Here is a 12,023-nt window from a genome sequence, read left to right as displayed (position 1 = left end):
CTTAGTAGAGTTAAGGTTTATAAGTATAAAATAACAAAGATAGCATTTCAAGGGAAATATATTTAGCTCAGAATTATCACATTTATATTATGGTACGTGCCAGATCTTAACTCTTCCCTCCCAACTTTGCTTTAGAATTGCTGTGAAGGCCACCTTACTCTCTGGGTATTTCTAGAGCATTCATGGTTCTTTATTGTGAGTTGCACTCAAGGCTTCCACACACAGTGCAAGTCTGTAGGAGGTTTTTTTTTAACCATCTTCCACCACCGTCTCCTGTAAAGCTGCTACAAAGGGTTGGGATCCTCCAGCACAATGTAATACACAGCATAGGATGACCACAGTAATAACAGATTCAGCTGAAAGTTACCCCTCACTCCTGGCTACTTTTGTTCTCTTTTTTGATGGAAGTTTTGTATCTAACTCATAGGGTTATTTCTTTTTAAAATTGTATAATGTAAAGTATCCAGGGTGTGCTACATAAATATTAAGCCATAATTTCAAATCCAACTTTATGTGAACCATCTCTAGTCTCCGAGATATACAATATCTAAAAATGTGCTACTCTTTGTGTAAACAAATCAACTAGCAAAGGTGTGTTTTGATTTTTTCAATAATTAGGTACTGTAGTTCCTGTCACAAGATCAAGAGTAAATGCTACGGCTAGTAATGGTACGGAAGAAAATGGAGATGTTGAAGTCCGTCGCAGCTGCAGAATTAGACGAAGCCGTTACAGCACTATGAATCAATCAGTTCTATTTGACAAACTTATTACAAAGTAAGTCTTTCTGTGCATTGTCAAACACTATGAAACATTTAAAAACTTTTTAAAAAACAGTCCTTTGAATTGTGTTGGGTGATTCACTAGAGGCAGTGATGATGGGTTTTCTAGGAAAATTTGAATCAGAAAATTTTCCAATTTAAATGTTACAAAAGAAGACAAACTCACCACGTAAAAGCTTTGCTTATGTACAAACACTGGGATCTGTCCATGATCCGTATTCCACAATTCATCTTAATGTGATTAATTTTCAGCACAACAGTCCAGATGAATATGGGTAAACAACTCTTGTGAGGCAGAAAATGTTCCACCCCATGTCACTGACTAGAGGGTCTTCTCACCTGCAGGAATGGTTTTTCCAGGGGTGAAAGTAGAAAAGGAAGACATGAACGTTTGGTGTATGCTCTTGTGGAGCCTTCTGGATGTTAACCTGTGTCTAAGTGTTCAAGTATTACACTACTCAATAATAATGCTTGAACAACTCTAAACACATGTACAGTAAATACTCATTGCCCGTTTTAAATGGCTTATTCCTGATTGTCTTAGCACAAAATTGCATTATGATGGTATGTTTAACTGAATATATGAAAAATATTTAAAACAAGTGTCATATTTATTACACTTACCAGCACTGCAGAAGCTGTACTACAAAAAATGGATGACATGAAAAAGATGCGCCGGAGACGAATGATGGATTTGGAAGACCTTGGGGTGTTCAATGATGCTGAAGCGGTAATGCTTATTTAGTTTGTGCAAAGAATAATATGTTGACTTGGAATGTCTTGTGTACTTTGTTAAATGTATATTTTGCTTCGTGACTTTACTTTTGCTGAGGAAGTATAGTAAATATTGAGAAAATATTTTCTTCAGAGTTGGTTGCTGTTTGAGGAGCATACAGTGAATATACGCATACACTCTTAGTCATTTATTTGTTTAGCATTAGGGGCCTTCTTTTCACCCATGCGCATTTGCTAGGTTGACTAACAAATTTTAAAATATAAAATAACAAATGGGGAACCCAGAAGGACAAACACTTTATTTTCCCCTGCATCCTATTCCCAGCACTACATCCTCTTTCCTCCTGGCAACCTGTATATCCACCCTATGGTTCCTTCTCCTTTGAACTCACCAACCACCCTTTTGTCTCCCCTTCAGCTTTATTTAAAGCAACTTACGGCATTCTCCTCTCTTCATACCAACCCTATGAGGTAGATTAGTTTCATAGAAAGTAACTCAGTGTTTTCTCATGTCATTCTAGGAAAACCTTGATGTATACTCGTGTGGGAAAACAAAAAGAGGGATTCAGAGGATTGATGAAGAGACCACAGATAACCAGGATGGGAGTGCAGGTCATTGTGCTGCTTTGGATGTTATGAGATTGTGTGACATACTAAACAGTGCAGTTTACCGTTTTTTAATTTTTTTAATTTATTATTTGTATTTATATCCCGCCCATCCTGTGGACGGGCTCAGGGCTGGTAACATAATTATAATAAATACAATTTCAGTTTAAAACACGATAAAACATTATAACAAAGCAATGGGTACAGCTTGGAACAGTACCAGTTGGCTATAAAGTTCTGGTCTAATGGTGCAGTGAGTTAAAGGCCAGTTGTTGTTGGTCAGTAAATAGACGGGTGACAGCAACCTCATGGAGGCCATATATAGGTGCCTGCTGCCTCAGCCAAAGGCCTAGCGAAGCAGCTCCATCTTGCAGACCCTACGTAATTGAAGAAGATCCCGCAGGGCCCTGGTCTCAATAGGGAGTATGTTCCACCAGGTTAGGGCCAGGACAGAGAGAGCCTTGGCCCTGGTTGAGGCAAGACGGGTATCCTTTGGGGCCAGGGACCACCGGGAGGTGTTGATCTTTCAAGCGTAATGCTCTTTGAGGCGTATATGGAAAGAGACAGTCCCTTAGATATGTTGGTCCCAGGCCGTATAATGCTTTACAGGTCAAAACCAGCACCTTGAAGCTAATCCTGTACTCAACTGGCAACCAATGCAGTTGGCGGAGCACGTGCCTAATGTGAGCCCGCATAGGCATTGACATCAGCAGGCGTGCTGCTGCATTCTGCACCAATTGTAATTTCTGGATCAGCTTCAAGGGTAAGCCTGGGTAGAGCGAGTTGCAGTAATCAGGTCTGGGGGGTGACCATTGCATGGGTCACCGTCACTAGGTCTTGGGGGGGAAAGATAGGGCTTCAGTAGCCTGATCTGCCTAAGATGGAAGAACGCAGATCTGGCAACTGCAGTAACCTGGGCCTCTATGGAAAGAGAGGCATCCAGTGTCACTCCCAGACTCCTCACTGTCTGGGCTGGCACCAAAGGCACCTCTTCCTGTGTTCTGTATAATAGGAATAGCTGCATCTTTGGGGAATATTGACTGTATCAATGTCTCTGGGTTTTAGAAATGCAGAAAACAACACCTTGAAAAAAAGAGCTTATGGCCCCAGGAATTATCTCCATTGAAATCTTCTTGCAGTTTATCTTTAAAGCAATATAAAATACTTGTGCAACATTCTTTGTTTTGATGAGTCTGCAGTTACTCATCTAAAATGGGCAATATCTCCTAGGGCTGTGTTTCACAGAATCTGCTTGGGTTAAATAAGCCATTTTAAAAAGTTAAATTATTCTGTATTAATCAGAGTCGTCAGAAGAAGGAGAAGACCAAGAAGATGAAGATGGGGAAGACAATCGAAAGCGCTATGACCTCCGAAAACGAAAAACTGTAGTGCGCTATCAAGCCTCACCAGAAAGTAGGTCCCCTGTGTGCCATTTTTTGGTAGGCCTAATTTTTCTGTGGCTGTCATGTTTCACTCAGAAAACATTTATCTTATTGTAAACGGACTCCTTCATATTTACTCTTTAATGCACAAGTATGGTTAATACCACAGTTATATACCACCAGTTTTTCAACAGTTGAAATGGACCTAATTTCTGCAAATCTTCCACAGTGTAAAGGAACAAGAATGCTTTCCTGAAACAAACCAACTTAGCTATTACTAGGTTTTGATTTTACCTAAGCAAGCTTGTTATTAGCTTGTGTATTTTCACTTATTAACCTGTAGGCAGAAATGTGTGACCATTCCTTTTGTTAACAGAACCCAGGCACCAAAGGAAGCCCAAACTATTTTACCCTGATGCTGCATCTGCTGTACGGCGAAGGTTTTCCTTCAGCCCTGTGGGACCGAGGAGCCCTTACTGCAAAAAGATGAACAGGTTTGTTATCTTTGATAACAATACATTGTTAGTACTTCAGATATCCTCTCTGTTCCCTCAGTTACTGAACCAGCAGTGTCTTCAGTTTAATTTCTACGTGCCCTAAGAATGCTTTGCTCACTGTAGCTTTTACAGTTTAATCAAGTAGCTTTTTTGAAAGCGGAGTTGTGATAACTCTGTATGTTCTTGCTTCATTGTACTATGATTATGTCGGCTGGTGTTGCACATAGTAGTTTGCCGTCATATGGCTACTGACACGACATAACATTTTCAGTAATGCTGGGAATTATTTGTGTGTGTCACTTAATGACTGAATTATGTAACATTTCACAGTACGTGTATACTTACAGTGCTTTACTTTAAATGAAAACAGACGAAAGCATGCAATTCATAACACTGATTCTACGTCATCATCGTCATCTGATGACGAACGTTTTGAAAGGCGTAGGAAACGAAGTCTGAACAAAGCATTAAGCAGGTATCCTTTTTGTAACTTTTACCACTCAATATTAATATGGTATCCTGTAATGTTTATTAGTAGAACGAGATATGGTTACTGAGAAACTGCATTCATTCCAGCTTTCCTGGGGTTAAAGGTAACTTACTGGAAGAAGCATCATCTATATGTAATCTCAACATGACTACACCTGTGGATCCTTAAATCCTGAAACGAGTCATGAACAGGCAAAACAGATCTTTCTAAAATCTTAAAGAAAATCAAGGCGTTAAGACCCCCCAATAATGGAAAGCACCTGTAGCTTTTATGAAATGAATACCCTCTCAGTGGTGATTGTGGGATTGCTTGTAAACCATGGTAGTGAAATGCAGGGGAGGGGGCTGGACTTTTTCCAGGACTGTTCTGGCCTTTGAAGGAGGGCTGAGTGTGTCCAGGCCTGGCAGCAACCATGGAGTAACCTTTCCCCACTCAACTTGCATGACTCTGTCAGGACTGGCTACTTGCCACTGTTCAACAGCAGCCACCCCACAAAAGCCAGTGAGGCATAGTGGTTAGAATTTTAGATTAGGATTTGGAATGCCCCAGGTTCAAATCATCACTCTTGCCATGGAAGCTCTCTGGGTGACCTTGGACCAGTTACACTTTCTCAGCTTAACTTACGTCACATGATTTGTGAGGATGAAAAAAAGGAGAGGAGAATGATGTATGCTGCTTTGTGATTTCTAATATGAAATTATCTCTAGACACTTTAATATTAAAAATTTTAACTTGGCAAGAGAATATAACCTGTTTGTGGTAGTGTTCTGTCTTCTGTTCTCTTCCCCATGCCAACAACTGATTTTTGAACCAGGTGCCTTCCTTTGAACGTCAGAAAAGATGACTTGAAGGGAATCCACAAGGATCGTATGAAAATTGGAGCAAGCCTGGCTGATGTTGATCCAATGCAAATTGACTGTTCAGTAAGTGTGTAATACTTCAGGTTTCTTTGTAATTTGTTACTGAATGCTTTAAAAATAACCTTTCTTAAAAGTGGCATTACAGGCTGCTTGAACAGTCTGCTTTAAAAATAACCTTTCTTAAAAGTGGAATTACAGGCTGCTTGAACAGTCTGTTTGTTTAACAGTCTCAATGACACTGCATCAGGTGTCTGTCCGTGTGGCTTTCCTTTGGCCTCATCTGTAAACTTTTCCTTCCGTAGGTACGATTTGACAGCGTGGGCGGACTCTCCAGCCATATTTCAGCTCTAAAAGAGATGGTGGTTTTCCCACTGCTTTATCCAGAAGTGTTTGAGAGGTTCAAAATCCAGCCTCCAAGGTATGCCATTTAAATATATATGACTTCTAGTTAGCAAAAGCAGCATTCTTGAAATCTTGGCCATAGACCATTACCAACTTTCCATTTGTCTTCAGCGTATATACACATGCCAGTGGAAAATGGGGGTGGGAGAGAGCTTCATAAACAGTTTCTATTGTGATGCAGGGGAGAGAAGGGAGAATAGAATGTAAGCTCTACTTATTTATATATTTATTACTTTCGATTTATATCCCGCTCAAGTTAACAAGTTACAATACAATAAAATACAATAAAACTCCAATGCATAGATGCAATACTGTAAAATTTCACGTAAACAATTTACATAAAGTGCAAAAAAGTGCAGGTGGCGATTGCTATAAGATGGTCTGATGTAGGAAGGTCAATATCCAAAGTTGTTCTTAATGCCAGTAACATGAGGGCCATGACATGTTCAGTTTTTGATAGCTCATTCGTCCTGGTTTACTAGATAAGCATGAATTCTTAGGTACCTTTTTAGATGCACTGCTGGAAGTTATATCCTGTGAGCATGAGATTGGTTGCAGTGTTGAATGTTTTGGAGAAGTCAACGTAATTCTCTTAACTGAAGATTTCAAATTCCTTTTTTTGACAGGGGTTGCCTTTTCTATGGTCCACCAGGTACTGGAAAAACTCTTGTTGCCAGGGCCCTTGCTAACGAGTGCAGTCAAGGTGACAGACGAATAGCATTTTTTATGAGGAAAGGTGCCGATTGCCTCAGTAAATGGGTGGGAGAATCTGAGAGGCAGCTTCGCCTGTTGTTTGATCAGGTAATCTTACTTGCTTTGTCTCTCAATTGTGTTGTGCATTGCTGTTTCAGTACTTACGTATCCCAACATTCCTTGTAGGCCTATCAGATGCGCCCTTCAATTATATTCTTTGATGAGATAGATGGTCTTGCTCCTGTACGGTCCAGCAGACAAGATCAAATTCACAGGTATAAACCTAATATTTGAAACTGGTTGTCGTTTAAATATTGGCTTGAATCTTTGAAAACTTGGGATTGGTTAAGTTTGGTTTCATATTTATGGTCCTCAAACTAGAACTATAATTCCAAAGAAAAATGATAAAGGATAGACTACCATGGATCTATTTTGTTTGGAGAATAGAATAGAATGAATTAATATGAATGCAAACTTAATTGGTGCCATCATGGTGGTAATCAACGCTTTTCATGTTTTCTCTTTTAAAAATAGTTCAGAAAGCTCATCTGAGAACTTGCATTTTCAAATTATTCATTTGTTCTCACTGAAAAAAGATCCCTTGTAAATAGTACTTGTAGAAATACTGTATTCCACAAGTCACTATTGCAATTTTTGTAACAGGGAAGAGGAGCTGACATAGAGTGACTTGCTTAAAACATCCTTGCAATTAGTCACTTACCTAAAATAACAGCTGTTTAAATGCAGCACTGGCTAACACCATGTCAGAAGATGAATTTTGAACTCTGGTTCAACTCAAAGATGTATCCTAGTAATTCCAAGAGTGCATTTATGTTACCTCTGGCATAGCTGCTGGATCAGAGGCTAAACAGCAGTATCTCGATGAATTTTGAACTCTGGTTCAACTCAAAGATGTATCCTAGTAATTCCAAGAGTGCATTTATGTTACCTCTGGCATAGCTGCTGGATCAGAGGCTAAACAGCAGTATCTCCTGATCAACTAGTTCATTACATCAGTATCACTTGTCCCCAAGGACTATAGCACTGCCATGATTGTGTCTCATGTATTCTGCTGGTCTTACCTGGTGACTAATTTTAGGCATTACTGCTAAATGGGTTTCGGACTGGTGAAATTACTTGAGGTTGCGTCACAGATCACACTTCATTAGGAAGTGTTCTGCTGTTTATGACTCTGGTTGCAAAAACAGTAAAGACAATAAATACATTAAAAAGTTAGAAAGTGTCACGAGTTTCCAAATGTCCTGGTGGTGAACAGTTTTTCATACAAACTTCAGCCTAATTCCACAGAAGTTGTTACTTATTCAAAAGCCTTGTTTCATAAACTTGCCTTTCACCTATTCAAGGAAGGTCACCACCACTTTCCTATGTATTGCAGCTCCCCTCATCTCTCTAAAAACTTAGTAGGATTTCCCTGACCCCCGGGGGGGGGTGTTTCTACTTGAATAGCATGAAGTTTGAATCCAAGTAGTAGGTGATGTATTTTTATTTTCAAGTTCTATTGTATCCACACTGCTTGCACTGATGGATGGCTTAGACAGCAGAGGCGAGATCGTGGTGATTGGAGCTACCAATAGACTGGATGCTATAGATCCCGCTTTACGGAGGCCTGGGCGTTTTGACAGAGAATTTCTTTTCACGTTGCCGGATAAAGATGTAAGAATCTCCTTTTTATTTCTCAATACCTAACCCACCGATGGTCCATGGGATGGGGGCACCTATAGACAGGTAGAAGAGCTTCTTAATTTCAATTTCAGTCAGTCGTGCTGCTTCAGGTGCTCCATTGTGCTCTAAATGGTCCCATGGGGAAGGCAGGCATATGGGCTGGAGAATAAAGTGCTTCATACTGTGCCTGATAGCACCCAGAGCTTTTTGTAGCTGTCCCAGTGGGCTGGTTGGGTATTACGTTGATCACTCAGAGCCTTGGTTAGTTACTAATACCTGAGGTTAGTTACTAATACCAAGACACCTCTGCTTTATTGGCCTCAGTCACTGTTCTGGTGCCCTTGACAAGCTGATCTTTGCCAGACTGAGTATTGCAAGGCCTTTCCTTGGGAATGTTGGTAAAAAAAGTAAGCAGAGTGGGTCACCTACATTAGGGATGCAGTGTCCAGTGTGCAAGATGGTCAATGAGCTCAAACAGAAGAACCTTGGGACAACTGGAGTTCCATAGAAAACTGATCCAGTTATTCACTTCCAGATATTTAGATGATCATTTGAGACATTTAATTTCAGTGAGGGCAGTGGTATTTGCAGTACTCTGATCTGTCTGCATTTCTTTCTAACGAAGATCTCTAACCTAACTAAGATTCCCTCTCCTAAACCAGCCAACCTTTCTCCTGATTTCCTTACTTTGAAGTCTCTTGATCCCAGGGAATCCCTCTTGCTATGCCTACAACATAAGTTTTTATTTTCAGTACTCCCAAATTTCTGAGTTTTCCACTGGGACTTTCCCCCCCATTCTGTACATTTGGAAATGCTTTGACAAATAAAGATTTTCTCAAAGAAAAAGCAAAAAAATTTAGTCTCATATTTCTGGAGAACTAAAGCTTGACCACTGGCTTGTGTAATGTTCGTTGGTCTTAATAAAGGCTATTATGTGAATGTTATTCTTGTGTGTGTTGAGTTTCAGCCTTCTTGCTATACTCCGTGATCCATGCCTTGCACCAGCTTGGCTGCTTCCATATGTTTTTACCTGGGACTTTTTCTTGAATCTTTCTGTTATAATTTCGCTTGCTTCAGTCATCCTGACCAAGTGGGGTAGTGACATAAAGTGGTGTATGCTAGAGAGTTGAAGGGAGAGAAGGGAGAAGGCAAGATTAGAGCTGGGAGGCTGCCCACTGGCAGGGAAAAAGCTAGCTTGTGTGGTCTTGCCCGTGGAGCAAGTGGAAGGTGAAAGAGTAATCCAGCCTGGATTCCCTCTTACTGTCATAACTGAGATAGTTTGGAATGGTCATAAGAAAAACTGATTATATAACAAAATACAGCCAATACAAAAGAATGTCAAAACTAAAATAGATTGCATTGTGATCAATATAATTTAATTCCTTGTGATATACTTCAAGAATCTCAATAGAGTAAAATACTAACCAGTGGACTTGGTTTTGAATGCTGATACTTGTAAAGATATAACATAAGGCTATATTAATTAGTTTTAGATAAGTTCAAAACTCCTGAACAAGTGCTGCTTTTTTGCTTTACTATATATACACCATATCCTGATAATTGCTAAGTTACAACTAATTTCCTTACCACAAATTCAGGTAATAGGGTGTGGTTTTTAGTGGGTGGTTTTGAGTATGCAAAATTCATAGTATAGTGCATCTTGAATCCATTGAGTTCTGATTAATACCTATTCAAATGCTAATAATGGGCTACTTGCAAATGAAGTGGAAGAACAGAGGCTGCCCTCTTGACTTAACTCAAAATAAATCCTAGTGAAATCTTGTGTTTGGGTAAACATGGTTATGATCAGGCTGAAAAAATGAGCTAAGGGCAAGAAAGAAGAGTCATTTAGACAAATAAAAGTGTTGAAAGCTGCCTTGATCAAAAGTTAAACTATAGTTGTTGCTTTTTAAAAAATATGGTATTGAGGCTGGAAGAATTTTAAAAAATTAATATTTTTTGTCAGGCAAGAAGAGAGATCCTCAAAATTCATACACAAGAGTGGTCCCCTAAGCCATCAGAGATGTTCCTTGAAGAGTTAGCTGGAAAGTGTGTTGGTAAGACAAAAATCTCTCAAGTACAGAGTCTGAAAATACACTTCTTTTGTCTCAACCCTTTTTGTAAAAATATCTTTTATGATACACCAGTTGCTTATAACCACAGTGATATATCTGCTTTTTTTTTTAAGGTAGGTTACAGCTTGTCATGTAAATGAAAACCCGGAAAATATACAACAGCTAAATGAAAACAGTTTGCATAGTGGGCCATTACATCCAGTTCAGCTACTGTTAAGGGGGGAGAGGGGGAAACAGAGCAAAATGCTGAATCAAAGACAACTGAAAATCAATTTCTCTTGTCCGCTTCTGAACTTTTGGCTGACTTTTCTCTCTGTAAAAAGCACAGTAAAAAAGATGATACTTAGGATTCAATTAATAGTCATGATAGAAGTGTGTGTTATTAGATGGAAACAACCTTCATCTTTTTAACTGTGTTGCAGTTAAACCTGAGTGTTTTCAGACTATTTGCAAGTAATTAATATATTATTTCCTTGTAGGATACTGTGGGGCTGACATCAAGTCCATATGCACTGAAGCTGCTTTGTGTGCCTTGCGTCGACGTTACCCTCAAATTTACACCAGCAGTGCAAAGTTACAGTTGGATGTTTCTTCTATTAACATAACATCTAAAGATTTTGTAGTGGCTATGCAAAAAACCATACCTGCCTCCCTGAGGGCAGTGTCGTCACCTGGTCAAGCACTTTCTACCATTGCAAAACCACTGCTTGAAAATACACTTCAGAGAATCCTGGAAACCCTGCAGAGAGTGTTTCCACATGCAGAACTTGCACAAAAAGGCAGGGAAAAGCCAGGTATGTGCATATGGATTTCTAATTGATTTGTGGAGAAATTATGCCACAGACAATGAGTTGATAATGTACATTTAAGTTTAACAGTTACATATTTATTTATTTTAATAACTTGTGATGCCAGTGCTTCCATAAGAGCAATGGGGGGAGCTGTTGCTCCATAGGGTGTTTGGGCTTTCTGCTGATTTCCCCTTATTTCTCTTTATTACTGCAACTATACAGGTGCTAGACCCCATGCCATTCCTCAGGGTCCCTTGACTAACAAAGAAACCTTCCACGAACTTGCTCTATCTGTGGAAGGGCTTTTACAGTTCAGTGTAGTCCAAACCTTAGAAATTTGTGTGTGTTTGTTTTTAAGATTTCGCAAATGATGTGCTGGATAATGACATGCTGTACAGTGATGAAGAGGGACTATCAGTGTTTGAAGCTGAACATTGCCAGAAAACATCAGATAACCAGAAAGAAAATCTTAATTTTAACAGGTAAGTATATTGCTATGAAATTGTATAATATTTCTATGAATTAAGATTGTAGAACTCTTAATTTCATTTATTATTTCATATGACTGTATAGATTAATTTACTCCTTCAGTCTAAATGAAGACCAGCACTGAAACTTGAAAGTAGGCAGGTTTACGAGCTTGTATATCTGGGCTAAGTGGCTGTTGCTTAGGAAAAGAGGAAACCGATTGATTTGAGTGGAGGAGTACATTGGGGTGTGTATGTTGCAGGTGCCTAACCTTTCTCTGTTTTTTAAATGCAGTTAGTCGTGTCCCCCCTTCCCAGCACATTCCAAATTCGTGTGTGTAAAATCCCATGGTGGAGGGCTCTTTTTAGAGAGAGTTTTAGCAGAAAGTTGGAGGAGGTGTTAAGTACACCTTCACCACCCAGCTTCCATGATGAAAATGCTTAGTGTTTTTTCCCTCTTTATAAGGAGTTGTGGGGACTGCATGTGAGGTTAGTTTAGGCCTCCTTGAAGACACTGGCCTTGTCTCTTTTTTGCAGTAACTAAAATATAAAGAAACGGCAG

General features: G+C 39.4%; 1 protein-coding gene across 1 annotated transcript in view; it reads left to right on the top strand.

The window, feature by feature from the left end:
* The window catches only part of ATAD2 (ATPase family, AAA domain containing 2), a 33,843-nt gene that overhangs the window by 6,746 nt on the left and 15,074 nt on the right, over nucleotides 1-12,023 (top strand). The window contains exons 4-17 of the mRNA XM_015428954.1: nucleotides 619-775; nucleotides 1,408-1,510; nucleotides 2,037-2,127; nucleotides 3,424-3,534; nucleotides 3,880-3,997; nucleotides 4,371-4,475; nucleotides 5,305-5,413; nucleotides 5,653-5,768; nucleotides 6,379-6,553; nucleotides 6,632-6,720; nucleotides 7,960-8,119; nucleotides 10,095-10,185; nucleotides 10,683-10,997; nucleotides 11,353-11,476. Coding sequence (XP_015284440.1) covers nucleotides 619-775; nucleotides 1,408-1,510; nucleotides 2,037-2,127; nucleotides 3,424-3,534; nucleotides 3,880-3,997; nucleotides 4,371-4,475; nucleotides 5,305-5,413; nucleotides 5,653-5,768; nucleotides 6,379-6,553; nucleotides 6,632-6,720; nucleotides 7,960-8,119; nucleotides 10,095-10,185; nucleotides 10,683-10,997; nucleotides 11,353-11,476 — 1,864 coding nt within the window. The remainder of the gene's footprint in view (nucleotides 1-618; nucleotides 776-1,407; nucleotides 1,511-2,036; nucleotides 2,128-3,423; nucleotides 3,535-3,879; nucleotides 3,998-4,370; nucleotides 4,476-5,304; nucleotides 5,414-5,652; nucleotides 5,769-6,378; nucleotides 6,554-6,631; nucleotides 6,721-7,959; nucleotides 8,120-10,094; nucleotides 10,186-10,682; nucleotides 10,998-11,352; nucleotides 11,477-12,023) is intronic.

The sequence above is a fragment of the Gekko japonicus genome, unplaced genomic scaffold (assembly GCF_001447785.1).
Source record: "Gekko japonicus isolate JY-2015 unplaced genomic scaffold, Gekko_japonicus_V1.1 scaffold1004, whole genome shotgun sequence".
Lineage (NCBI taxonomy): Eukaryota > Metazoa > Chordata > Lepidosauria > Squamata > Gekkonidae > Gekko > Gekko japonicus.
Note: the sequence above shows the minus strand (reverse complement) of the source record. Positions and strands in the feature narration are given on the sequence as shown.